The 27,992-nt window shown below is 47.6% G+C and overlaps 1 protein-coding gene across 1 annotated transcript; it reads right to left on the reverse strand.

Annotated features, from left to right (window-relative positions):
- CLPTM1 (CLPTM1 regulator of GABA type A receptor forward trafficking) lies at positions 1-27,992 on the reverse strand. Its single transcript, XM_077285480.1, has 14 exons — positions 27,766-27,992; positions 16,787-16,902; positions 13,951-14,074; positions 13,701-13,859; positions 13,337-13,454; positions 13,132-13,217; positions 12,933-13,053; positions 12,175-12,419; positions 11,639-11,732; positions 11,361-11,551; positions 10,964-11,059; positions 9,899-10,034; positions 8,454-8,621; positions 1-618 (listed from the first exon to the last, which is right to left on the reverse strand). The coding sequence occupies exons 1-14, from the start codon at positions 27,790-27,792 to the stop codon at positions 431-433; spliced, it is 1,869 nt and encodes a 622-aa protein (XP_077141595.1). The 5' UTR covers positions 27,793-27,992; the 3' UTR covers positions 1-430.

Consider the following 27,992-nt stretch of genomic DNA (forward strand, 5'->3'; position numbering starts at 1 on the left):
TTGAACTATTCTGCCGCCCAAACTGCAGGAAGATAAGGAGCGGCCATATTTATTAAACCTGATTTGAGGATGTTGATCCCACGGAGGAGTCATGATGAAGAGGCAGAAGAAAAGGGCACAGCACAATGGAAATATATCAGACGGGAGAGAAAGGAGAGAGACCGAGGGGCGCGGGACAATGAGGGAAAGAAAGAACAGACCGGACAGAAAGCCGGACGGGATGACCGAAAACGACAGGGTGGGCAGAGAAAGACCAACTTCACCAGTCCCATATACATAATTAACAGACGGGGAAACGCCGTCTCAACAAAGGGGGGAATCAGGGACAGAGGGGATTAATATATAAAACAGCAGCCGATCTCCCCCCTGCGGGGGCTTAACAGTTCATGTACAATGGGAACAAGAAAAAAAAATAAAATAAACATAGTAATCAGTCTTTCTTTTTGTCTTCTGCTGGTTTTGGTGGAGATGTGTCTTCAGGGTTGGAGGAGGGGAGTGCTGGCTGATCCTGGCTCGGAAGAGGAGCGGGGGTCTCTCCACTGGTCCCAAACTCATTCATTCGCGTGGGGTCCACTCTATAAATCCAGCGCTGATACAGATAGATGAAGAATACCACGTCTGAAAAGGAAAGGGGACAAATGAGAAACTGACACTAGAGCTGTAGTTTAACCCCTTCATGAATTTTACAGATTTACATTTATTTATTTATTTATTTACACTTTTGTTTTTTTTCCTCTTGCCCCTTCAGCCATGAGACATACCGTATTTTTCGGACCATAAGACGCACCCCAAATTTGGGGTGAAAATTGCAGAAAAAAAGATTTTTTTTTATAAGATGGGGGTCCGTCTTATTGTCCAAACTTACAGTATCTTACCTGAGGGCTGGCGGTGGCAGAGCAGGGTCACAGGAGGCATGGTGTCAGCAGAGGTGGGGTGATGAGGTACGGCGTGCACCTGAGCAGGGTCCCTTCCTGCTTAGGTGGGCGACGCCACGGCCTGGTGTCCATGGGGGGGTTGCAGCAGTGGTGTGGCGACGGCAGAGGTGCGGGGATAATGAGAGGTATGGCGTGAGCAGGGTCCCTTCCACAGGTGAGGTGACGCAGCGGCCCGGTATGCAATGTGAGCAGCAGAGCCGGGTTAATCACCGGTTTATCGGTGGCGGCGGCCATCTTCCCAAGGCCGCGCGTGGGCAGATGGAGTGCTCTGCTTCCCGGGGCTTCAGGAAAATGGCCGCGGAAGGCCGTGCGTGCGCAGATGGAGATCGTGGCGGCCATTTTCCTGAAGCCGAGATCTAAATCTACTAGTTCCGCGTACGACGCCCGGCGCGGCCAATCTGGCGCAATCAGGATTACCGGTACCCTCTCCGCTCTGATTTTCTTGATGACTCTCAGTAGGAGAGGAAGCGGGGGAAATATGTACGGAAGCCGAAAATGATGCAACGGGAGTACAAGAGCGTCTGCCCCGATGGCTGCCGGATCGTGGGACCGAGCCATGAAGTCGGGAACCTTGGAATTCAGCTGAGAGGCCATCAGATCCACGTCCGGGGTTCCCCAACGACAGCAGATCTGGTGGAAGATCTCCGGATGGAGAGACCACTCCCCGGAGTCGAGGCATTGCCGACTGAGGAAGTCTGCCTCCCAATTGTCCACTCCCAGGATGTGAACCGCAGAGATCATTGAGCGGTTTTCCTCGGCCAATCGGAGGACCTACCTCGGCCTACCTCTGTCATGGCCGCCCTGCTGCGGGTTCCCCCTTGGCGGTTGAGGTATGCCACTGCAGTGGCGTTGTTGGACTGAATCCGGATTGGGCGACCTGCTAGGAAGGGATGGAACTGGAGAAGTGCCAGCCTGATCGCCCGGATTTCCAAGATGTTGATTGGAAGGCGTGATTCCTGGGGGGACCAGCGGCCCTGAGCAGTGTGATGAAAGAACACCGCTCCCCAGCCTAGAAGACTGGCATCTGTCGTCACAACCAGCCAGTGTACTGGAAGAAAAGACTTCCCTTGATTCAGGGAGGATTTCAATGTCCACCATCTGAGAGACTGTCTGACTCGCTGGGGATAGAGGAACCGACGGTCTTGGGAGAACGGGTTCCTGTCCCAAACAGCCAGGAGGGCATGCTGTAGAGGACGGAGGTGTAGTTGGGCAAATGGAACCGCCTCCATAGCTGCTACCATCCTGCCGAGGACTCTCATACTGAAGCGCAGAGAGTGAGAGCGAGGCTGAGAGAGCTTCTGAGCTTCTCGCTGTAAGACAGATCTTTTCCGGGGGAAGAAGAACCAACCTCCGGGACGAGTCGATTATCATTCCTAGAAAGGAAATTCGCTGAGCCGGTACTGGGGAAGATTTTTTGAAGTTTATCTTCCAACCCAGGCGAGAAAGGGTATCTATTGTGATGGCCACGGCTTCCTTGCAGGAGCAGAAAGAGGGGCCTGTGATGAGGATATCGTCTAAATACGGGAGCGCCACCACTTCTCGGGTGTGGAGTATGGCCACGGCAGCCGCCATGACCTTGGTGAATACCCTGGGAGCGGTGGCGAGGCCAAAGGGCAGAGCAACGAATTGGAAGTGATCTTCCTGAACTGCGAAGCGAAGAAACCTTTGGTGAGAAGGTAAAATAGGAATGTGGAGGTATGCGTCCTGGATGTCTAGTATAGACGCCAGGAACTCGCTTTTTTCCATGGAGGCGATGACATAAAGCGATTCTATCAAGAGCCATCGCACCCTGACGAACTTGTTCAGCAGTTTTAGGTCCATTATGGGCCGTACTGTACCGTCCTTCTTTGGAACAATGAAGAGGTTTGAATAAAAACCTTGAAACCTTTCGCTTTGAGGGACCGAAATAATAACTCTGTCTTTTCTCAGAGAGCTTATAGCTTTGAAGAACTCTGATGCTTTTGCCCTGGGAGGAGAAGACAGGAAAAAACGGTTTGGGGGACGAGATAAGAGATCTATCTTGTATCCGGAGGACACTAGATCGCGGACCCACTCGTCGTGAACGACCGAGAGCCACGCGGCACTGAAGGAAAGCAGGCGGCAGCCTACTTTAAGGATGTCCTCCGGATACCGCAGGTAGTCATTGTGTGGAAGGTCTGCCCGTTCTGGCGCCTCTGGATCCCGGCAGCCTTGGCCTGCCTCTCCATGAAGGGGAAGGCTTAAAAGAGGCCTGTGAACCTCTGTCTCCGTGTTGTGCCCGGACGAAACCGGGAGATGTGGAAGTAGAGGACCAGTTTGAGTGGTGACGAAAAAAAAAAAAAAAATCGGGACCGAGCCTGTGGTTGCAGGTTCCGAAAGGGCTGAGAGGGTCTCTGTTGTGGAAGAAATTTACTCTTCCCTCCAGTGGCGTCAGAAATTAACTGGTCGAGCTTTTTGCCAAAAAGGCGACCGCTCTGATATGGGAGAGAAGTCAATGACTTTTTGGAAGTAGAATCCGCACGCCAGTCCCTGAGCCATAAGGACCTCCGGATGGTGATGGCATTTGCTGCTGCTTGAGAAGCGCAGTCAGCGGCATCCAGGGATGCGGTCATTACAAAATCTCCAGCCCTGGCTATCTGAGTAGCGAGGTCTGCTATCTCGGGGGGAAGATTGGTATCCAGTACTGCTGAAGACAAGACCTCAGCCCAGTGGGTCATAGCCTTAGCCACCCACGTAGTGGCAAAAGATGGAAAGAGTGCGGCCGCTGAGGCTTCAAAAGCTGAACGCGCCATATTGTCGATCTGACGATTGGTTGGATTTTTAATAGAGGCGCCGTCCAAGGAGGATAAAACAGATTTCGTAGCCAGGCGCGATACCGGAGGATCTACCAGGGGAGATTGTGACCAATCTTTTCTTAGATCCTGGGCAAAGGGATATTAGGACTCTATGGGCTTCTGCCCTGTTAATCGTTTATCTGGACGGATCCTGTGAGATTCAACAATTTGCTTAAACTCGGGATGAGTGGTGAACACTCTGTAAGCTCGTTTGGTCCCCTTAAAGGACACGGCATGATCCGTTTTAGATAAGGGTTCCTCCTCAAGTCTCAAAGCCTTATTCACTGACTCAATTAGAGAGTCGAGAGTCTCCTGAACGTGATGAAATTCCTGATCTAGGGATGTGTCAGAATCGTCCTCTGAAACAGGTTCTCTACTAGCCCCAATGGAAGGGGAGCGAGAAATGGAGCTCTCAGAACCCGAAAACTGGTGATGGTCTGGGGATATGGCATGAATCCTTTTCCTGGAAGAATGAGAACTCCTTGGCAAGGTACGAACCCTGGAGTACGAGGGGTTCTGACCATCGGAAGCGTCGTCCGTATTAGTGCCCTGGTTAGAGGAAGGGTCTGGGAACGAGTCTAACGCTTTTGCCAGGGATACCATAGACCGGGAAAGGAAGGTAGCCCACTCAGGAGGACTAGGCTCACTGGGTTCAGTATCAGCAACAGGTGGTTCCTGAGCCGTCACCGGTTCACAAGCTGTGCATAATGCAGTATTGTGACCCTGGGGTAATGATACCTTACAAGAGGTACATGCAGCGAAAAATACAGTGTGGGTTTTCCCAGACTTTTTGTGAGGCTTTGGTTGAGACATAGTAAAGCCTGGAGGAAAGCGCTTACTAGCAGGAGAAGGGTTAAGCTATGTTTCTGAAGCTTACCCATGGTCCTGTGTCTTGAGTCCCCAGGGGAGGTCCGCAGTGTGATGCCACGGGAGTTATGCACAGGAATCGCTAATCCTGAAGGCTGTGATTGAAAATGCTGGAGCAGCGCTGCAGCATCAGCCCTGTGGGTGTACCAAGATGGCCGCTGAGATCAGGAAGTGAGAGTCTCTCTCAGGGAACGAGAAGCGCCAGAAAGAGTGGGCGGCGGTAACTGCCGGTGGGCGTGGCCAAAACTCCGGCAAACCTATTTCAACACCCTGATCACCTCACTGTCCAATAACCCTAAACGTCTCTGACACTTTCCAGTCCCTACTCAACCCAAGAGAGCAGGCCCCAATCACGGATCTCCGCGCTGACGATCTGGCCAATTACTTCAAAGAAAAAATTTACCACATTCGACAGGAAATCATCTCCCAATCTCTTCATACCATGCGCTGTCCTCCCTCCCCCACTGCATCTAGTTCACTCTCTGACTTTGAGCCAGTTACAGAAGAAGTAGTCAGGCTCCTTGCATCTTCTCGCCCGACCACTTGCACCAGTGACCCCATTCCATCACATCTCCTCCAGTCCCTTTCCCCGGCTGTCACCTCTCACCTAACAAAAATATTCAACCTTTCTCTCACTTCCGGTATTTTTCCCTCCTCATTTAAGCATGCCATCATACATCCATTACTTAAAAAACCATCCCTCGATCAAAACTGTGCTGCTAATTATAGACCTCTCTCTAATCTTCCCTTCATCTCTAAACTCCTCGAACGCCTGGTCCACTCCCGTCTTACCCGCTATCTCTCAGATAACTCTTCTCGACCCTCTTCAATCTGGTTTCCGCTCTTTACACTCTACTGAAACTGCCCTCACTAAAGTCTCTAATGACCTACTAACAGCTAAATCTAATGGTCACTACTCCATGCTAATTCTCTTGGATCTCTCCGCAGCATTTGATACTGTGGATCATCAGCTCCTCCTCACTATGCTCCGCTCCATCGGCCTCAAGGACACCGTTCTCTCTTGGTTCTCCTCTCTCTGACCGATCCTTCACTGTATGCTTTGCTGGTTCCTCCTCCTCTCACCTTCCCCTTACTGTTGGGGTTCCTCAAGGATCAGTCCTAGGCCCCCTCCTCTTCTCTTTGTATACTGCCCCTATTGGACAAACAATCAGTAGATTTGGTTTCCAGTATCATCGCTATGCTGATGACACCCAATTATACACTTCTTCTCCTGATATCACGTCTGCCTTTTTAGAAAACACCAGTGGTTGTCTTACCGCTGTCTATAACATCATGTCCTCCCTCTATCTGAAACTGAACCGGTCAAAAACTGAACTCCTCGTGTTCTCTCCCTCTTCTAACCTACCTTTGCCTGATATTGCCATCTCCGTGTGCGGTTCCACCATTACTCCAAAGCAACATGCCGGCTGCCTTTGGGTCATCCTTGATTCCGAGCTTTCATTCACCCCTCACATCCGATCACTGGCTCGCTCTTCTTATCTGCATCTCAAAAACATTTCTAGAATTCGCCCTTTTCTTACTTTCGACTCTGCAAAAACTCTTACTGTTTCACTTATTCATTGCCGTCTGGACTATTGTAACTCTCTACTAATCGGCCTCCCTCTTACCAAACTCTCCCAGCTCCAATATGTCCTGAATGCTGCTGCCAGGATTATATTTCTCACCAACTGTTACACCGATGCCTCTACCTTGTGCCAGTCATTACACTGGCTACCCATCCACTCCAGAATCCAGTACAAAACTACTACCCTCATCCACAAAGCACTCCATGGCTTAGCACCACCCTACATCTCCTCTCTGGTCTCAGTCTACCACCCTACCCGTGCCCTCCGCTCCGCTAATGACCTCAGGTTAGCATCCTCAATAATCAGAACCTCCTATTCCCGTCTCCAAGACTTTACACGTGCTGCGCCGATTCTTTGGAATGCACTACCTAGGTTAATAGGATTAATCCCCAATCCCCACAGTTTTAAGCGTGCCCTAAAAACTCATTTGTTCAGATTGGCCTACCGCCTCAACGCATTAACCTAACTATCCCTGTGTGGCCCATTAAAAAAAAAACAACAAAAAAAACCCATAATCAGGTTCCTCGTATCAACACTTTATGCAGTTAATAGCCCTCTGTGTCTGTACTGTTACATACTTAGGCAGTGAACTGGTTCATGCAGCTTTACATGAACACCCGAGCCTTACACTATGGCTGGTCCGAACAACTAAAGCAATTGTTACCATCCACCTCTCGTGTCTCCCCTTTTCCTCATAGGTTGTAAGCTTGCGAGCAGGGCCCTCATTCCTCCTGGTATCTATTTTGAACTGTGATTTTTGTTATGCTGTAATGTCTATTGTCTGTACAAGTCCCCTCTATAATTTGTAAAGCGCTGCGGAATATGTTGGCGCTATGTAAATAAAATTATTATTATAAAATTATTATTAAAGGTAAAAGCCGGGGGCTAAATTTTAAACCTGCGGTTGCGGCCTGCAGCGCCGCGACTGCTATTAGCGCCATTCTTAAGCCACACTCTCTGAAGGAATTGCCCCACTGCAGACCACCCACGGGCCCAGGCTTTAAGGTGCGGACCTCGCTTACCCCGGGGACCAGGACCCTCCAGCGCCTCGGCCCCCACAGTGTACTCACGGTAGATGCGGTGGGCCGGTGCTCAATCCACTGTCGCCATAGTCAGGGAGGGGGTGGAGAGCTTCTGCTGCCATGCGTCATCCGCTATATCAGTGGTGATGCAGAGGGAGGCTGCACGGACGCCATTCATAATATGTCCGGCTGTGCACCTGGCTCCAGGAGAGGTAGATGGAGGGCTACTCCATGTGGTCGCCTGCTATGGAGGGGGGAGATCGGAACGCGAAGGAACCGTCGCCCGCAAGATGAGCTCAGGGCTGGCATCCAATGTTGCAGGAAAGTATACGGGAGGAACGCTCCACGTACTTGCCTGTTGATGGTTCGGGGGAGATCGGAGCCTAGAAAGGTTCCGTCACCCCCATTCGCTCCGTTAAAGGAAAAAATAGAACAAAAAATCAAAAATTAAAATAAAAACGGTGGGGTCTGAAACAGACCCAAGTGCCTCCTACAGACACTAAGCAAGAACTGGTTCACTGAGAGCCAGCAGGAGGGTGTATACTGCAGGGGAGGAGCTATTCTTTCTGTATTACTTAGTGTCCTCCTAGTGGCAGCAGCATAACACCCATGGTCCTGTGTCCCCCAATGAGGCATAGGAGAAATACGGTAACTTTACTCTCATTACAGCCAGATGAGGGCTTTTTTATTTTTTTTGAGGGACAAGCTGTAATTTTCAAATGACACCGTTTATTCTACCATACAATGTATTGAAAAATAAGAAAAAAAATTCTAGTATGGTGAAATAGGGTGAAATAAATGCAATTCTGTAATGTTTTTTTCGTCATTGTGCCGTAAAAATGACCTGACAACACGATTCTACAGGTCAGCACATATATAAAAAACTAGTAGTTTATTATTAGTTATTTTCTAGTGATGCGTGAGTGTGCTTGGATAAGGTAAGCATGCTCTTGTGCTAATAATATTCCTAAGATACTCTATGGTCGAGTCACCGTGGCTGCATGTCTCGTAGCTATTCAACAGGACACAAGGAAAGAGGAATACTGAAGTCCCCCATGAACAGCCCCCTTTCCTGACACACATCTATCAGGGAAGAGACGGGAGGCCCCCCATATACATTAGACTGTTGGCCGATCCTGCCGAATTCGGCGGGTTCAGCTGATGTTAGTCTAATGTTGATGGACGCCTAAAGAAAGACAACCCCTCACAATAAGATAACGGAGGTCTTACCATCTCGCAGACACCCGATCCTGTACATCATGGGCATCTTGATGACAAAAGCGAACAGGTCATCGATGAAGGTGTTCAGGGCTTTATAGGTCAGCATCCTCCATGGGAGGTGGGCAACTGACTTCAATTTATAGTTGATGAAAAGCTGTGGAGTCATTGTGATAAAACCTGCAAAATCACACAAAGAGTTAATGGATCTTTATGCTTTCTAAGACACAAAAAAAATCCATCATCTACAGTCAGGCTCCGAGGTTCAGACACTGCTGACAGAACACTACAGCCATTATCACTGAGGAATACATTCCTACACGGATCCCATCCACTGGTCATAGATGAACGGATCCACAGAGCTACAAGGATCCTGAGAAGCCTCCTGGATTACAGACAGAGAGGAGAACAACAGGGCGTCTATAGTGGTCACCTACAACCCCCACATGAGCATCCTAAGGAAGATTGGTGATCTCCAACCCATATTCCACAGACTGATAGACATATTCCCAGAACTACCACTTCTCTCCTACACACAGCCCCCTAACTTAAGGAATCTCCTTGTCAGAAGTGTCCTCGCATCACCATCAGTGACGGGCACATTCCCCTGTAACAATAAAAAATGCAAAACATGTACCCACATATTACCAACAGATATAGTCCGTGTACCAAACACAAATCAGGACTATAAGGTCACGGGTCTCTCCTCATGTCCATCCTCCAGTGTGGTGTACATGATATAACAGGAGCCCCAGAGGCAGCTATATTGGCGAAACCATGCTGACACCACAAACAAGAATCAATCTACACAGACACACAATCAGGAATGAACTGGACACGCATGTGGGAAAACATTTCTCTGGACCTGGACACGGTATGACAGACTTAGGCTACGTTCACATTTGCGCTGTTGGGCGCAGCGTCGGTGACGCAACCAACAACGCATGTACACAACGCAGCGTTTTGCGACGCATGCGTTGTCATAAGATAGTAAAGATCAGGAGTTTCGGCGCAGGGAAAACGCTACAAGTGGCGTCCTATGCGCCCTGTCTTGTGCGTCAATATGACGCATGCGTCTTAAAACGCATTACAACGCATACCGGCGCATGTCCATGCGCCCCCCATGTTAAAGATAGGGGCGCATGACGCATGTGTCGGTATCCGTCGATGACGCTGCGCCCAACAACGCAAATGTGAACGTAGCCTTAAAAGTCTTAATACTAAAAGGTAATTTTAAGGACAACAGAGAGAGAAGAATTCCACTTTTGCATTGCTGTGCTGAATCTACACAAATAATAGATTGTGGACTTAAAAATAGGCAACGAAAATACAGTACATGGCCGCGATGTGTAGAGTTGATGAAGTCTCGTGCACTTAGCTGGTACTGTATTTTGTAGAAAATCCTCCCCAAATACAGTGCATGAACAGTTCACAACTTGAATTCTGCCGATTCTTACCGAATGTGAGGAGGAAGCCATATAACATGCTCAGTACCCAGGAATACCAGCCCTTGTGCTCCATGTACAGCAAGCTGTATACGGCGTAACATCCTAGCAATGGGAACAGGATCCAGGACAGGTATCGGAAAGCCATCTGTGCACAGGAATCATAAAGAAGGTTAATCCCCAGGGTCAGAGGACGATGTACTCAATTCTATGCAATTCACAGCATCATGAAGATGAGTGAATATCTCCGTCGTCCTCTGTGCTTCCCTACATGCAGATCATACTTTCTCCTATCGATCTATTGTAACAAACGCCTTGTTAATCGGGTCCTTTGACAACAAGTATCTGCCCTGATGGGCAACTAGTGATCAGGAGAAACTTGGCTGTACGGCAAGTACTATAAGGCTATGTGCACACGCTGCGGATTTTGCTGCGGATCCGCAGCAGTTTTCCATGAGGTGTACAGTACCATGTAAACCTATGGAAAACAAAATCTGCAGTGCACATGCTGCGGAAAAAAAACGCGGAAACTCAGCGGTTTACATTCCGCAGCATGTCAATTCTTTGTGCAGATCCTGCAGCGATTTACACCTGCTCCTCAATAGGAATCTGCAGGTGTCAAACCGCAGGGGGAATCCGCACAAACACCGTGGTAAATCTGTGGTAATTCCACAGTGCAGTTAACCTGCGAATTTACCAAAAATCAGTGTGGAAAAATCCGCACACCATTCCACAGCATGTGCACATAGCCTAAAGCTGGGTGTCCACGATCAGGAACTAGCAGGTGATCACTGAACCGTGTGGATTTACCACATTCAATACATTTCTATCGATAACATTACTGTTGTGGAGACTAGCGTCTCTGCAAGACAAATTGACATGCTGAGGTCTTGATAGACGCGCCCCATGTCAGTCTCCGCCGGTGATCTGCAGAGGCACGAATAGTGGAAATGGAATTTCTAGAGATCCCATCCTCTATTCTGTGACATTTGGACGCTGCGAGTTTGACGCTGCATTAACACGCTGTTCCTCATCATGGTTACATATCCTAAGTAATTTCAAGAACGCAAAACTTACATCGTCGTACACTTTTGTAGCCGACTCTACATATGTGGACTTGTCCTTCACCGTCACTCTGGGGAAGATACCAGCCACTTTATTCTCTCTGTCCAACTGCGAAGCAAAAAAAATAAAAAATCAAAAATCAAAGGTTAAAAATGGTAAAGGGCCATTTCCACAGAGCAAATACCCACCTAATGCTGGAATAACAATCAAGCTTTATTATATACTAGAAATGAGCAAAACATTTACCTTTCTTTCTTTTTAGGAATGTAAGGCCCTGGTCCCGCAGCTACGCAAGTAGTCTATGGTTGCAGGAGCAGAGACCTGTAATCCTCCTGCTACTACGTCGACCATCTGCCAGTGCAGCTTCTCATTAGTAAACCCAATGTGACATCTAGCGGTGACCCCTTACCTTCACATCCATAACCTTGGTAATCTTCCAGAAATCAATCAGCAGACCAATGCCCACGCTGACCTGCACCACAAAGTTGGTCTCATTGTCCAAGATATAAAGCAAGACCACAAGGGACTGAAAGACCCCAAAGATGACAGATCTGACAGAGAGCCCCTCCAGAGACTGACGGCTATTCCAGAACTGGATATCTGAGGCGAAACACAAATTAAGTCATGGCACAAATAAGAAGCGTCATGTAGCATCTTCTCTGACGTTGTCAGATAGGAAAAGCTCACCGTTCTTGAAAGCCAAAAACTCGAAGATGCTGTGTACAATGGAGACTGTGATGGTGAGAGCTAGGAGGTAGGGGTTTGTCTCCAAAAGAGCCACCTGGAAAGACCAAATACACATTTAATTGGGGGTCAAACACTCAACCCACTGTGCCCTCACTTCATTTGGCTCATTGATTTATAATGATCACTGAGCCAAAGTCCAAATTTATAAGCAAGAGAGGGAGATGCAGCATCAAATATGATGGATCATTTGCCCCCAAGAGAACCAGTTATGCCCAAATCTGCCCCTGTAGAGTTTCTGCAGTTGAAACAACATCAGATATGGAGTCCAGATACGGGACACTTATTGCCACAAATGCACACCGTCCATGGGAAATATGGAGGCAGCCAACGATGGTCGACGCCACGGATGCAGAAGGAGCCGAGGACATTACATGATTTTCTCTGACAGATCGAGCCCCGTATTGATGATTGCCTCATTTCAAGATAACATACACCGATGCACGTTTTTTTTGGGGTTGCAGAGAAAATGCCCTCACCTTAATGGAGTCCTGCTCCTCATCAGACTGCTCGTACATGTCTTCTCCGAGGAAACTCCAGGGGCTACGAGAGCTCTGAGCTGCATAAAGCTGCCACCGCCACAGGGACAGAGGACAAAATGACAGTCGCAAGGGCAAGCTTGTCACACTGGCATTGACCGGCATGTAGTCCTTCTGTAGGTTCCAGTAGTCATTGAAATACACGATGGGATAGTAGTCACCGCTGACCGCATCAAACTTCACATCTGAGGAAGAGACAGAACTGGTTGTAGAACGGGGAGGTTCCAGCAGGGAAGCGGGCACTCGTTTTTGTGTGGTCAATCTCCATTACAGTCAATAGGACTTTCCTATTGCAAACGCCATCAAGATGGATTCCTATCTCAGGAAGTCATGGCTCTCATTAGGACATGCAATCCTTTGGGGTTTTACCTCTGGGACCCAAACTGATCCTGAGATTGAAGGGGTGATGGCACTGCTCCTCCACACGGCCGGGGAAAAAAACCTGACAGCAGAGCGCCATGCTTCATCGTCAGGATTGTGTGGTCCTAGAGGTTGGACTCCTGGCGATATGATCACTTACCGAGAAGGAAATAGTCCTTTTGGTCCCTGTACAAATAACTTCTGCACATATCAACCAAAATAATAACTTCCAAGTCCACTACAAATGACTTCTCTGACACAACCTACATGGCCATGTTCCATGGGCCAGTTTCCAGCCAATACACACCGTGACAGCCAGACGTCTGCACGCCACTTACATTGGTCGAGAGGAGGTGGGACGCTGCCTTGCACCCACGGAGTGTGGTCATCCACGATATTAATGGTTAAATTAGGGTGCCAGTGGGAGATGATCTCTACAGGGCCGAAGTCCTCTGCTCTCTGAAATAAGAGGACGGAATGAGCGTCTCTCCATATACAGTCAGTGTGACGCGGCTACTTGGTTATATGGACGCCCACCTTTATTATCTCCGGATCAACTTCTGTTTCTCCCGTCAAGAGGTTTTTGGTCTTGAGGAATCGCTTGCGTTTGTATTTATTAAGCACTGCGAGAAAAAAGGGGCAATGAGAGACAGCAAAGAGTGAGAAAGAAAGGGGTGGATGGGGAAATACACGGGATAATATGGCGAGGGATGGACCATAATAAAGAATACGCGATCCTTACTACGAGATGTATAAACAGTGGCCAGCCTCCGGTGTACGGCCTTCCGGCTGGGATCCGGGTGGAAGCCACTCTTGGTCAGGTATACATGAATATAGAAGGTGCCATTGTTCTGGACTCCCTAAGACCAAGACATAAAATGCAATTATCGCAAGGTTCCCGCTCTTGCAGGCACGTCGCATTTATAGCACAGTTGCACGTGACTTGCACTGAAGTCTATGACAAGTGAACTGCAACCAACGAGAGAGAATATCCAACATATTTGGAAACGTGTGATTGTCGCAGTGTGACACCATAGGAAACCATTATACGACATCAGTCGGCCCAATTTATTTTTCTGCCAACTGATCTGTATGCGACCCCTCACCTCAGGAATACTGATTTCAGAGTACTGATCGTAGCAGCCGTCTCCATTTTCACCGCTGCTCCAGTCCCCGTAGACCAAATCTCGCTGCTCCCAGAAGAGAGCCGTGGAAGAGTTAAACTCCGTGAAGTGCTCGCTCTCCGAAAGGAACACGTAGAGGTCCTGCAGAAAAACAAGATGAGCGACGTTGTGAGTGGCCACTCGCCCGGCGGTGCAGTTCAGCCGGATAGTACTAGCAACAATACAACCGTACCATTAAAGTGTCTTTAGGAAAGAGATTGCGGCTGGGGGGTCGCGGGGCCCCAGCGGATGTGTTTTGGTCCTGGGGAGCTGATCCTCTGCGGAACCAGCTGCTGATGGCCCAAATGATAAAGATCCTGTAATAGGAGAAAAGTCAACATAACATGACATATTCCAGGAAATGAAGACTTCAGACAGATTCCTGTGTCAGTGACTCTCCCCAAACGGAAGAAGTTCACATCTCATTATTACATAAGGCTCTCAAAATGAATGACCCATCTGTATGATTATCAGACGGGTGGGAGTTCAGCTCTGAGCCCCCCGGCCCATCAGCTGATTGGAGTGTGGCATTGAATAGGGGGAGCGCTCCCATTTACCTCTATGAAGGTCTGACCCTTGGCAAAACCACTGATGTGATATTGGTGCAAATCCATTCTCAGGACTCAGTACAGGGGCCACAACCGTAATCTGTGGTTGCCAGACAGGAGCCCAGTGAACCACCACCAACCCATCACCATCCAGACCCCTCTTTTGATTAGTCGGCATGGCACGGTCATTTTGTTCCGTTACACATCAGGGTTACTAATCAAAACAAGAGTCATGGCTGCCGGCAGGCAAGAGGAGGTTCGCTGGACCCCCGTCTGAATCGCTTTGGACGCTCTCCAATGACCTATTGTAATATGCTCTTGCAGTCACTTTAGGCACGTGCTCGCCAGGCTTTATGTGACTCGGCCAGTAGAAATGGCTTATCTACTATATAATTGTCTAAGGGTCACTTCCGTCTGTCCTTCTGTCTGTCTGTCTGTCTGTCTGTCACGGATATTCATTGGTCGCGGCCTCTGTCTGTCATGGAAATCCAAGTCGCTGATTGGTCGTGGCAAAACGCCCACGACCAATCAGTGACGTGCACAGTCCGGAAGAAAATGGCCGCTCCTTACTCCCCACACTCAGTGCCCGGCGCCCGCATACACCCCTCCGGTCACCGCTCACACAGGGTTATTGCCGGCGGTAATGGACCGCATTATGCCGCGGGTAACGCACTCAGTTACCGCCGCTATTAACCTTGTGTGACCAAGTTTTTACTATTGATGCTGCCTATGCAGCGTCAATAGTAAAAACATCTAATGTTAAAAATAATTAAAAAAAAATAAAAAATCATTAGATACTCACCTTCCGCCGCCTTTTCTGCTCCTCGCGATGCTCCGGCCGGTCCATGCAAGCGGCACGTTCCGGTGGCAAGGATGGTCTGGGAGAAGGACCTGCCGTGACGTCACGGTCATGTGACCGCGACGTCATCACAAGGCCTGCGCGAGAAGGACCTGCCGTGACGTCACGGTCATGTGACCGCGACGTCATCACACCCTGGGACCGGAAGCAGCCGCCTGCACCCCACACAGGCGACAGAACTACAACGCGCCTGCGGAAGGTGAGTATATGTTTATTTTTTTAACCTGTGACATACGTGGCTGGGCAATATACTACGTGGCTCTGTGCTGTATACTACGTGGCTGGGCAATATACTACGTGGCTGGGCAATATACTACGTGGCTGGGCAATATACTACGTGGCTGGGCAATATACTACGTGGCTGGGCAATATACTACGTGGCTGGGCAATATACTACGTGGCTGGGCAATATACTACGTGGCTGGGCAATATACTACGTGGCTGGGCAATATACTACGTGGCTGGGCAATATACTACGTGGCTGGGCAATATACTACGTGGCTGGGCAATATACTACGTGGCTGGGCAATATACTACGTGGCTGGGCAATATACTACGTGGCTGGGCAATATACTACGTGGCTGGGCAATATACTACGTGGCTGGGCAATATACTACGTGGCTGGGCAATATACTACGTGGCTGGGCAATATACTACGTGGCTGGGCAATATACTACGTGGCTGGGCAATATACTACGTGGCTGGGCAATATACTACGTGGCTGGGCAATATACTACGTGGCTGGGCAATATACTACGTGGCTGGGCAATATACTACGTGGCTGGGCAATATACTACGTGGCTGGGCAATATACTACGTGGCTGGGCAATATACTACGTGGCTGGGCAATATACTACGTGGCTGGGCAATATACTACGTGGCTGGGCAATATACTACGTGGCTGGGCAATATACTACGTGGCTGGGCAATATACTACGTGGCTGGGCAATATACTACGTGGCTGGGCAATATACTACGTGGCTGGGCAATATACTACGTGGCTGGGCAATATACTACGTGGCTGGGCAATATACTACGTGGCTGGGCAATAAACTACGTGGCTGGGCAATAAACTACGTGGCTGGGCAATATACTACGTGGCTGGGCAATATACTACGTGGCTGAGCAATATACTACGTGGACATATATATTCTAGAATACCCGATGCGTTAGAATCGGGCCACCATCTAGTTGCTATATAATTGTGTAAACTTGGCTCAATAGTACCACCTGTTGGTCACACATGGGTAATACAACAAAGTGCACCCTGCAAAGCACCATATACTGTGGAGCGGATAAAGCTGCGCTCTATTCTTCACAGATTGGAAACCAGTTAGCGGACGGGGAATTATAGATATGTAATGAAAAGGGGGTCTGACGGGTGACAGATCCAGAGGGATCAATACATAGAAAGTGGTCGTATTAATGAATTGCCATTATGAAACCAAAAGGGCGACATTCTCTAAATATAGAGGGGCCCAATTTTAATATTAGGACCCAATAGAAGGCCCGGACCCGTGTGTGACGCATTCAGTGGCCCCAATGCCTGAGTGCAGCACCTGGTGATGGGCACACGATACATCTGCAGTGTTATACGGTGGGGGTACAGAGAGACCACTGACCTGAAGAGGACACCTTTGATCACCTGCCATGCATTAGGCGGGGGCGGCTGTTGTTGCGCATTCTGTTGGTCAGGAGCGATGGCTGCTTCGGTCCCGACAGAGCCATTGATGCTGGTCTGCAAAAGCACAAAACAAAGTTAATCTTCAGTAATCAGATCAATGTAAAAATCAAGATGAGGAGCGACAGAATGTATTATTTCCCCACCTGTGGAATGTGGCCACTAAGCGGACACTTTTTTTTTTTTTTTTTAAATATAGTAGTCCCCCTTGTAAAACAGAAATCCCCTATACTCTCCTCCCGCACTGGCTCCGTCACATTGTGGTGCCACATGAGCTCTGCGGCCGGGGTGGGAGGGGAGTGTAGGGCATTTTCATTTTACAATGGGGAGCACTTTATTTAATTCGGGGGCAGCACCCCTTTAATAGGCCATGTCACTCCATCAGGTGCTGTGCAGAATCAGGACGGAGCGCGTGCAGTAAGGGTTAAGCAGCTGTATGCTGCAATCCGTCAGTAACAGTATGCACGGTCTGTGGGGGATTGCAGCGTTCATGGGGAATATACAGGATACACAGCGCTATCCCCGGACCCTTACACCAGTGACATTAAGGTGGCTGTCCAAGCACAGGTACTTGCGAGCTATCCGGGGGTCTGGTACCCGATACCCCCACTGATGGGCCAATGCATGCTCAGGCAGCCAGGTCAGACCCCCACCGATCAGATATTAATGAACTATTCTACAGACAGGTTAATTAATACCTGCGCCCAGACATCCCCTTTAATTTTACACGGTATATTGCTTAACAGGCGTTTTCTAAGTTAATTAAGTAAGACGTTCCTCACTGGCGGCAACAGAGCTAAGATAAGTAGCTACATACTCACCTATGCTACCCCCTCGCCATCCCCGATCCTCCCCGCTGGTCTTCGGTTTACATTGCCTGCAGTAGTCACGTCCTATATCCCATCCCACACAACCGCTGCAGTCAATCAATAGCCTCCACAGCAGAAGACTCATTGGCTGCAGCGGTCATGTGAGGTATACAGGATGTGACTGCTGCAGCCAATGTAAACTGAACACAAGCAGGAGGGGGATCAGGGGATGAGACCCTGGAACCGCAGGGATAAAGCAGATATATTATGGAGTCCATCGGCGATATTTTATTTCATTTTTTTATCCCTTCTATGCGACAGGTAATCTGTTAATTGATAATCCATAAACAGCCCAAGACCTGTGATAGATAATCCAGAAACAAATGTACAACAGTCAGAATCTACAGGTAAAGGGATCAGGGTGGCACATGTAGTGTCGCAAAGGGTTAAACGCAGAATGAATTTGGCACAAAGATTTGGCATGCTGTGGATTTTATAATTTCATCTAACTGCAGTCCTGGGTTTTTTTTGTCACTTTTGTTTCTTCCTCCCCTTCTTCCATGAGAAATAACTACGGTAATTTTTCCATAGTAGTAAAATTCTTGTGGGATGAGTTGTAGATTTGAAGGAGACCCGTTTATTTTACCATATAATGTATGGAGAAAAACAAGAAAAAATAAATTCAGGCATGAAAAAAAAAAAACAAAAAAAAAAAAACGGCAATTCCAGCAATGTTTTCTTGTCTTGGTTTTTACGTAAGCCATGTGCACACGTTCAGTATTTTTCGCTATAAAAACGTGAGAAAAACGCGAAAAAAACGCTTACATATGCCTCCTATTATTTACAGTGTATTCCGCATTTCTTGTGCAAATGTTGCATTTTTTTCCGCGAAAAAAATCGCATCGCGGAAAAAAAAGCAACATGTTCATTAAAAATGCGGAATTGCGGGGATTCCGCACACCTAGGAGTGCATTGATCTGCTTACTTCCCGAACGGGGCTGTGCTCACCATGCGGGAAGTAAGCGGATCATGTGCGGTTGGTACCCAGGGTGGAGGAGAGGAGACTCCTCCACGGACTGGGCACCATATAATTGGTCAAAAAAAAAAGAATTAAAATAAAAAATAGTCCTATACTCACCTTCGATGGCCCCGGAGGCATGCTGCCGCTTCCGTTCCTTTAGATGGTCTGTGTTCAGGACCTGCGATGACGTCGCGGCCTTGTGATTGGTCGCATGACCGCTCAGCGACCAATCACAAGCCGCGACGTCATCGAAGATCCTGAACACACACAGCATCTATAGGAACGGATGCCTGCAGGTGAGTATAACCATTTTTTTTTATTATTTTTAAACATTCTATCTTTTACTATAGATGCTGCATAGGCTGTATCTATAGTAAAAAGTTGGTCACACTTGTCAAACACTAAGAAAAGAATGTGTTGCCATTTTCTGAGATGAATAACTTCCCTTTTCCATCGATGGAGCTGAGAGACGGCTGTATTTTTTAATATACCGTAATATTTTGGGGTACACGACATATAGCTCATTTTGTTTTTAGGAACGTACTGACTCAAAAATGGCAATTCTGGCATTTCAATTTGTCGTTACTGTGTTTATGACAAAAATCAATTTTAGATTTTGATATAGACATGGATCGAAATGTGCATTTTTTTATACATTTCTTCATTTTTTTGCTTGATAAAAATGGGGCGTTTTAAAGTTCTGTGACTATTTTTTTTTTTTTTTATCTACCGCACTTTTTACAATTCTTTTTTGTTCCTCTAGGGGACTTGAATCTGCGATCTTGGATTGTATGTGATATAGTATAGCATAGTAGCACAAAGATCTAGGCCTCCGTGTATAAGGGTCAGAGAAAGGACCGCGGCACCTGGAACGCAAAGAGCCCAAGAGGGTGTGGAGATCAGGTCAGGAGCCCGTGGTCCATGCATGGACGTCTTAGTGGGGTTAGGTGAAAGTCCCGCTGTGCTCCCCAGAGTAGGGGCCACACTCTTCACCAACTTTTCCTACTGTGGGATGGGTTGGTCCATTATAGGACAGCAGACAAGTTTCCCTACATTAAACAGGGCTGATCTGCAATAGCACACAATGCCTTGAGACAAAAAAGAGGCGCAGTCTGAACAGGCAGCTCCCCAGTATTTAGATCACGTTTAAGAGAAAAGGGAAATGTGTAATTAAAATTTAACTTTTATTCCATATAAATTTAAAATTTTAATTATTTGCAATTTATCTATGGATGTATACTGGGTCACAAGATGGTATTGAATGTGACCCAATGATCCGCAGTATTTAGCTCGTCGTAATCTCCACTGTCATCTCTACGAAAAGCACAACACGTTTCCAGCTAAACACGACCTGACTACATTCTGCCACCAGACTCCTGAATCGCCAATTTCCTTGTATTATACACACACAAAAGAAATGTTTTCACCACATAGAAAAAAAAAATACCTGCTGACAACACAAACACCAGGGCATACGGGGTCACGGGTCTGAAAACAAATAGTAAAACATGGCAAAAAAACCCAACATCTAGCCATAATTGGGAGTTAAAGCGGCCTCCATCACATCAGAGCTGGAAACACCTCCAGACGGGGAGGAAGCCTCCAGACCGAAGCCTCCATTATCAGGGATTTAGACAACTAAACACACCACTAAGTCGGGATGACAGAAATTTACACAAAAACTAAAGAAATCTGAAAACCTGAGGCAAGGCGATATGTGCGGTCCTTGACAACGACGCAAGTTTTTGTCCCATCAGATCTTACAAGTTCTCCACTACGGACATTTTATGATGGCCCTGACCAACCTGCAACTTGGCAGACCACAAACCACAACTCCCACCATGGCACGGTCATCCTACACACTTTCCACAGCACCTAAAATATTAATCACTAGGAATCCGGGTTCGCCTCCTCGGGATTTAGACCGACCACCTCTTTTGAGTGGAAGCCAATGTAAACTGAGTTCTTGCATAGTATCCTGTGTACTTCCATAGAACATTGCCCCAAAACATGAGGACTCCAGAAACCATCACCTGCCTCCTGTCAGAAGTTACAACATCACTCAGAATAAAAACCGGGGCTTCCAGTTTCCTGATTTCTTAACTAATTGTGCAAGAATTTATGTAATACCACCCCGAATTCAGGCTTGTCCGGGAACCCATTGTGATACAATGAGCCCAAAATAAAAGGACTGCACCAGCCACCACTTTGCTGGATCCAGAATAAGTGCCCACCCATGTGGCCGATATGGTATTGTGCGCATCCAGGTACTATCGGTGGGAGCTTCACAGATCTACCAACTATCTAGTGAATTTTTAGAGACTGAAATACACCTTTGATTATGAATTGTCTGCATAATACATATTTGGAGCCTAGAAAACCACTGTTTTCAACAGCTAACATATGCCCGAAATAGCGACGGGTGGAAACGTGATTCACCCGCCGCTATTAACTGTCAAACGCTGGCAGTGGCTTTTGACTACCGCTTCCGGCCATCGGGCCGGAAATGAGCGCATCGCCGACCCCCACCACATGATCGGGGGTCAGCGATGCGTCAGCATGATAACCTGAGGTCTCCTTGAGACCTCTGTGGTTGCTGATGCCGGCTTGCTGTGAGCGCCACCCTGTGGTCGGTAATCATAGCAATGCAGTAAATCTACTACATAGGGGCGATCTGAGCTTAACTCCTATGTACCAGAGCCGATCAGGCTATGCCAGCTTCTACCCTCCGATGGAGACTATTGACGCATGGCAAAAGTAAAAAAAAAAAAAAAAAAAAGTTTTTAAAAAATATGAAAGAAAATAAAAAAAAAATAAAAGTTTAAATCACCCCCCTTTTGCCCCATTCAAAATAAAATAATAATAATAAAAAAAAAAAAAAAAAATCAACCTACATATATTTGGTATCGCCGCGTTCAGAATCGCCCGCTCTATCAATAAATAAAAAGGATTAACCTGATCGCTAAACGGCGCAGCAAGAAAAAAATTAGAAACGCCAGAATTACGTTTGTTTTGGTCGCCGCGACACTGCATTAAAATGTAATAACGGGCGATCAAAAGAACGTATCTATACCAAAATGGTATCATTAAAAACGTCAGCTCGGCACGCAAAAAAGAAGACCTCACCTGACCCCAGATCATGAAAAATGGAGACACTACGGGTATTGGAAAACTGCACAATTTTTTTTTTTTTTTTTTAAGCAAAGTTTGGATTTTTTTTTACCACTTAGATAAAACGTAACCTAGACATGTTTGGTGTCTATGAACTCATAATGGCCTGGAGAATCAAAATGGCAGGTTAGTTTTAGCATTTAGTGAACCTAGCAAAAAAGCCAAAGAAAAAACAAGTGTGGGATTGCACTTTTTTGGCAATTTCATGTCACTTGGAAATTTTTTTCCCATTTTCTAGTACATGACATGGTAAAACCAATAATGTTGCTCAAAAGTACAACTTGTCCCGCAAAAAACAAGCCCTCACATGGCCATACCGATGGGAAAATAAAAAAAAGTTATGGCTCTGGGAAGGAGGGGAGCGAAAAACAAAAACGCAAAACCGAAAAAGGGCAAGGTCTTGAAGGGGTTAAAGAATCACTCTTCCCAACAAAGTTTTTCCCTTTTAATATATTGCAGTCATATTATATAACACGGTGTACTTACAATTGCTCATTTTACCTTTCTACCCAGCTAAGTCTTCTCTCAACGAAAATCTTCATGTGTAAGGCCATGTGCACACGTTCAGTATTTTTCGCGGTTTTTTCGCTATAAAAACGCAAAAAAACGCTAACATATGCCTCCTATTATTTACAGTGTATTCCACATTTTTTGTGCAAATGTTGCATTTTTTTCCGCGAAAAAAATCGCATCATGGAAAAAAAAGCAACATGTTCATTAAAAATGCGGAATTGCGGGGATTCCGCACACCTAGGAGTGCATTGATCTGCTTACTTCCCGCACGGGGCTGTGCACACCATGCGGGAAGTAAGAAGATTATGTGCGGTTGGTACCCAGGGTGGAGGAGAGGAGACTCTCCTCCACGGACTGGGCACTATATAATTGGTCAAAAAAAAGAATTAAAATAAAAAATAGTGATATACTCACCTTCGATGGCCTCCGGAGTCTTCCCGCCTCTCAGGTGCATGCTGCCGCTTCGGTTCCTATAGCTGGTGTGCGGTGAAGGACCTGCGATGACGTCGCGGTCTTGTGATTGGTCGGGAGACTGGTCATGTGACTGCTCACGTGACCGCGACGTCATGGAAGGTCCTGCACACACACAGCATCTATAGAAACGGACGCCGCTGAGGATATCGGCTGTCTGCAGGTGAGTATTAGCATTTTTTTTATTTTTTTATTATTTTTAAACATTCTTTCACTATAGATGCTGCATAAGCAGCATCTATAGTAAAAAGTTGGTCACACTTGTCAAACACTATGTTTGACAAGTGTGACCAACCTGTCAGTTTTCCAAGCGATGCTACAGATCGCTTGGAAAACTTTAGCATTCTGCAAGCTAATTTCGCTTGCAAAATGCTAAAAAAACGCAAAAAAAAAAAAAACGGGAAAAAAAAACGCAAAAACAAATGCGGATTTCTTGCAGAAAATTTCCGGTTTTCTTCAGGAAATTTCTGCAAGAAATCCTGACGTGTGCACATACCCTTAGACTATGCCCTGGATGACACTTCCTCGGGGTGTTGCCTATTCGAGCTGTACGAACACCAGTAGAGAAGCCCGGACATGATTATTAGGAGCTGGATATCTTTTTATCAGTATAAATGGCAATCTGGATAGAAATTAGGACGTTTTAATGGCCATCGGGAATCCGCGTAAAATTCTAGACACGCTTTTATGATCTCGATGTGGTTTACTAGAATGGTGGGGTGTTTTCCTGGCCAGATCCGAAAATCCAGGTGAATGATTGCCATGTGATCAAAAATAATGCCTATTGCATGTGTAATTATGGCCCTTTTAATACAAACTATTGATTGGAAATTAAAAAAACAAAAAAAAACAAACAAACAACACTTGTGGTCAAAAGATGCATTAGTCAACGGCACCTCAGCCACTTTGGCTAGATATTTCAATCTGCAAATTAGGTTTAATTCAGATGTCCGGGTATCATGGTCTTGAGTACGGAAAGCTAAGCTACGGGACGCCTGATCTGAACTTAACACCTTCATAGAAGGCTCTTGTGGACTAAATCGGGGAGCATCGCCGCTCACCACTGCATTTCGCTGGGATAATACACAGTGGCATGATTGACAAATTGGCTTCAGCACAGGAGGAGATAAAAGGCCGACTTCTCCTCCTCAGGAAACCTCCTAATGAAGACACAGCGAAACGCGCGTCGGGGTGGTAGGCTGGGATCCTTTCATTCTCACTAAACCAGTAATTACTTGCCCACTGTATGCACCTTATACCACTTGTGGTACTGCAATTCAAGCACTTTATTCTTACATAGCCACACATAGCGCCATGTGCTGTCACCTGCTACCTCACCTGAGTGTACTGCCTTATGTGCAATGGAGCAACTTGCCAACTTTAAATAGCCTCTTAATGTGGTTTTGTATATATTTATAATTCTACCACAATGTACGGTATATACATAATCTTGGAGTCTATTTTTTTTTCTCCTTTTGACATCTGCTGTTTATACAGATTTTAGTTTGGATCCCTAATTAGTCCTGCTTTGGCAGAGTTATTCTGTTTAATTATGCTAATGTATTCTGCTTAAATATAATGTATTTGCTCGGTACAAGATACTCTGGATCCCTTGGCTCCAGTTTGTAGGGGGTTGTTGTTGTTCCACTTACAATAGCAGCCTGATAAAGCGATCTTGCTATAAGTGTAAATCCCCTTTGAAAGGTGTTAACTCACAAGGACAAAAAGTTGCTCTTCTAATCCGTAATGATTAGCAGCTATGTACACTGGGCCGCGGCTAGTCAGACGTTTCGGGGATCACCCCATCATGATCTCCACTGGAATAACCACTTTATGAATGCCCATGCTACGCAGAGCCTGGTGTTGGGTGACCAAGTCACCCATTAACTAAGAATGTAGAAGATGATACACAAATTTGGCTCTGCCATACCCAAATTATTAAGGAGTTATTTCATGCGCCATTTTGCATAGATCATGGGGGAGTGTGCATTCATACCTCTGCTAATTTCATCAAGACCAGCTGTGGAGGAATCCTCCTGTGAATTGGTTAATAAGTGAATGCAATAAAAATTCCTGATTAAGGTCCGACCAGACACAAACATTAACACTGTGGTTAATGGGTATGCTCAGCCGAGCCAGCAAGCTGCATGCATAGCAATTCCATAAAGCAGCCTGATAAGAGCCGAGGTGGGGAATCCAAGCTGCCCAGCATTGCTCTGTGAAGGGGTAGACTGTATGGCACAGTTTTTAGCACCATGACATATAACAGTCTACAGCTGCCGCCCCTACATATAACATATTGCAAAGAACTCGGGTGATCAGTCGCACAAATTACTTCCCACAGCAACACAGAGGCTGACCGGCACACTCACTTGTGCCTTACCAATGATAGCGTGTCTGGGAAGAAGGCATGAATGGCAGGTGTGTGTAGAGGGTAGAGATGCTGCACAACCCATTAATAAACAGTACGGCGCAATGCGCCTTTGCAAAACTGCAAGACACCCCATGTCCTATTTATGAGGCTGCAAGTTCATGTCGTGAGACCAGTGTTCAGTCCGGGCATAGCAATCCACATACAGAATTTTATGCCCATCTGATGCCAGCCTACACGGGATAGCAGAGAGGCTCTGTCTCTGGAGGACTGTGCACAATCATGTACTCCACTGCAAACGAGGGGCTAGCCTCTCAATTCTATATTGAATGCTGTGTCGACTCGTCACAGCCTCAATTCTTAATTAGGCCAGACGTATTTTTCTTCAGTGGGTCAAGAGACACAGGCCAATGTTTATGTGAGCCTGAATGTTGACTCGAATTGATACTTGTTGCAACTTATTGTGCTGCTATCCTTGGAAGACAAGGACCCAGGGTACTTGAAAAATCAATGTTTGCTATTATGTAGTTACCGATTGTATTAGTCCATGAAGCTTGTTGACCTGCAATCAGTGTAGGACACACTATGCAGATTGATTATGAGGAAACTCATCCCACCTTCCCCCTGACTTGTGGATGATGGCCTGAAGGACAATTGTGAACTATAAAAGGGGAATCGGCCTCTGTTCTAAAAGACTCTACATAAGAGTAGTCAATGCACCATGGCTCCAATCGGAGGAAATATAAAATATTTAATATTTTGAGTGCCAGAGGTTACACATATATTTTATACTGTATTCTTTTCCTCTGAGCACCATCTGACAGGATAGAAGAGTGTGCCCCTCTTGTTCTTGTTTCCAAGCGGAGGAATACAGATTTGAGACATTCTACAGGACGCCAGCTCAGGGGACCACGGCTCCAGCTGGAGAAATACAGATCTGCTCCATTGACCATCTCTCTGAACTCATTGAGACGTTTGGAGAAGCCAGGTTGCACAGAATCAAGTGAAGATGATCGAGATGTTTAGAGAAGCCAGGTTGGGAGAATCACATCACCTGGACCCATGGAGAAATTTGGAGAAGCCAGGTTGAGACAATCAGGTCAACTGGCCACATGAAGAAAAATGTCCAGCTCCACCGAATCCGTGAAGATAACATACCACAAAGGACTGTCAGCTTCTGAAGCTTGCTGCTACTTTCTCTCTATGGGTGCCAGCCAAAAGCGGGGTGCAAAAGGAGGGGGTAGTCAGCCCTGGAAGTTGCAGCTCCTCTAATCCCGGTGAGCCAACAAAAGGGTGAGACTCTGTAACGTGCACCATCTTGTGTATTTGTTCGGACTGCTCTATGTGTTATAGTCTGTTGGTGGTTCAATAAAGTATTGCCACACTGGTTTACCCTCAACCCGTGTTGTCCAAGTAGTAGTTTGCCCACGGGGAAGGGGAGTGGGCGTTCAGTGGGATGAGCCCTGGTCCATGAGGTCTGTCTAATGACAGCCAGGCAAGGGGATGAGAGCACCCACTTACCCTCGTGTCTCCACAGGGGCCAAAAAGTCGCTGCTGACGGGACTCCGATGGACGCTTGCCATATATTGCTCAGCTGTCTTGTTTATTAGGACGCACATGCAATACCTGCCTGCCATGGACAATGCCTGACAATGGCGAGGAGCGAAAAGGGGGGGGGGGGAGGAGTGATCGATCATCCTTCCATTGATCAAAGAGTGCAGAGTTGGCTTTTGGGGGTCCCCTCTCCCGTGATAGCCTCCCAGTGATCAATGTGGGTGCCGGGGGTCCCCTTTCCTGCGGTCGCCTAGGATGCGGGGCTCCCCTCTCCTGCGGCCGACCAGGATGCGGGGGTCCCCTTTCCTGCGGCCGACCAGGATGCGGGGGTCCCCTTTCCTGCGGCCGACCAGGATGCGGGGGTCCCCTTTCCTGCGGCCGACCAGGATGCGGGGGTCCCCTTTCCTGCGGCCGACCAGGATGCGGGGGTCCCCTTTCCTGCGGCCGACCAGGATGCGGGGGTCCCCTTTCCTGCGGCCGACCAGGATGCGGGGGTCCCCTTTCCTGCGGCCGACCAGGATGCGGGGGTCCCCTTTCCTGCGGCTGACCAGGATGCGGGGGTCCCCTTTCCTGCGGCTGACCAGGATGAGGGGCTCATAATCAGGGTGTGGAGGGAGGGTCCCCTTGCCCATGATGGGTGGTATGTCCTGCAGTCTGACATTCCCCCACCTAGCCTGCGGACACACAGCTTCTCTGTGCACTACCCCTTACAAGGTGCCAGGTCTCAGTGGTGCCATCTTGGTGCCTGCTGAGAGTTGTGGTCCGCCGTGCTGCAGGGGTCGCCGCACAGCCCCGTCTGTCCCTGGCTCGGGCTGCCCGTGCACCACATGTGACATTGGGAGGAATTAGGAAACTGATGGAGGCGGCAGTGCTGGGCATATACCGGACCACATCGCTGGAGGGAGGGGGCTCCACACTGATCCTTCACCTGCGTGTTACCCTGGTCTCCCCCGCAGAGCCGCGCCCTCCCCTCCGGTCTACAGGCCGAGGCGCAGGATACATTCACTTACCTGAGTCTCACCCCCCGGCGCCGCCATCTTGCTCTTTGCTCTGTCACTGTACTCGCCGGATCTCGGGAGAAGCAGCCGGGAACACAGTCGCACACACTACCGCAATCTCCACCAATGGCAGCTCGGCGCGTCATCAGAAGGCGACGCGAAGAATCAGCTTCTGGGTCACCTTGCTGGCACCTTCCGGCGCATGAAGCAACGGCCGCCATGTCTGAGGAGGGCAGTGC

The sequence above is a fragment of the Ranitomeya variabilis genome, chromosome 2 (genome assembly GCF_051348905.1).
Source record: "Ranitomeya variabilis isolate aRanVar5 chromosome 2, aRanVar5.hap1, whole genome shotgun sequence".
Lineage (NCBI taxonomy): Eukaryota > Metazoa > Chordata > Amphibia > Anura > Dendrobatidae > Ranitomeya > Ranitomeya variabilis.

What these genes read in the sequence shown, in the direction of transcription:
- CLPTM1 (XM_077285480.1), bottom strand. Translation starts at nt 27,792, where the DNA reads ATGGCGGCGCCGGGGGGTGAGACTCAG. An exon ending in ATCAAAGGTGTCCTCTTCAG is followed by an intron (nt 14,075 to 16,786) that starts GTCAGTGGTCTC and finishes CTCCTATTACAG; the next exon opens with GATCTTTATCATTTGGGCCA. An exon ending in CCAAGGTTATGGATGTGAAG is followed by an intron (nt 11,060 to 11,360) that starts GTAAGGGGTCAC and finishes TTTGCTTCGCAG; the next exon opens with TTGGACAGAGAGAATAAAGT.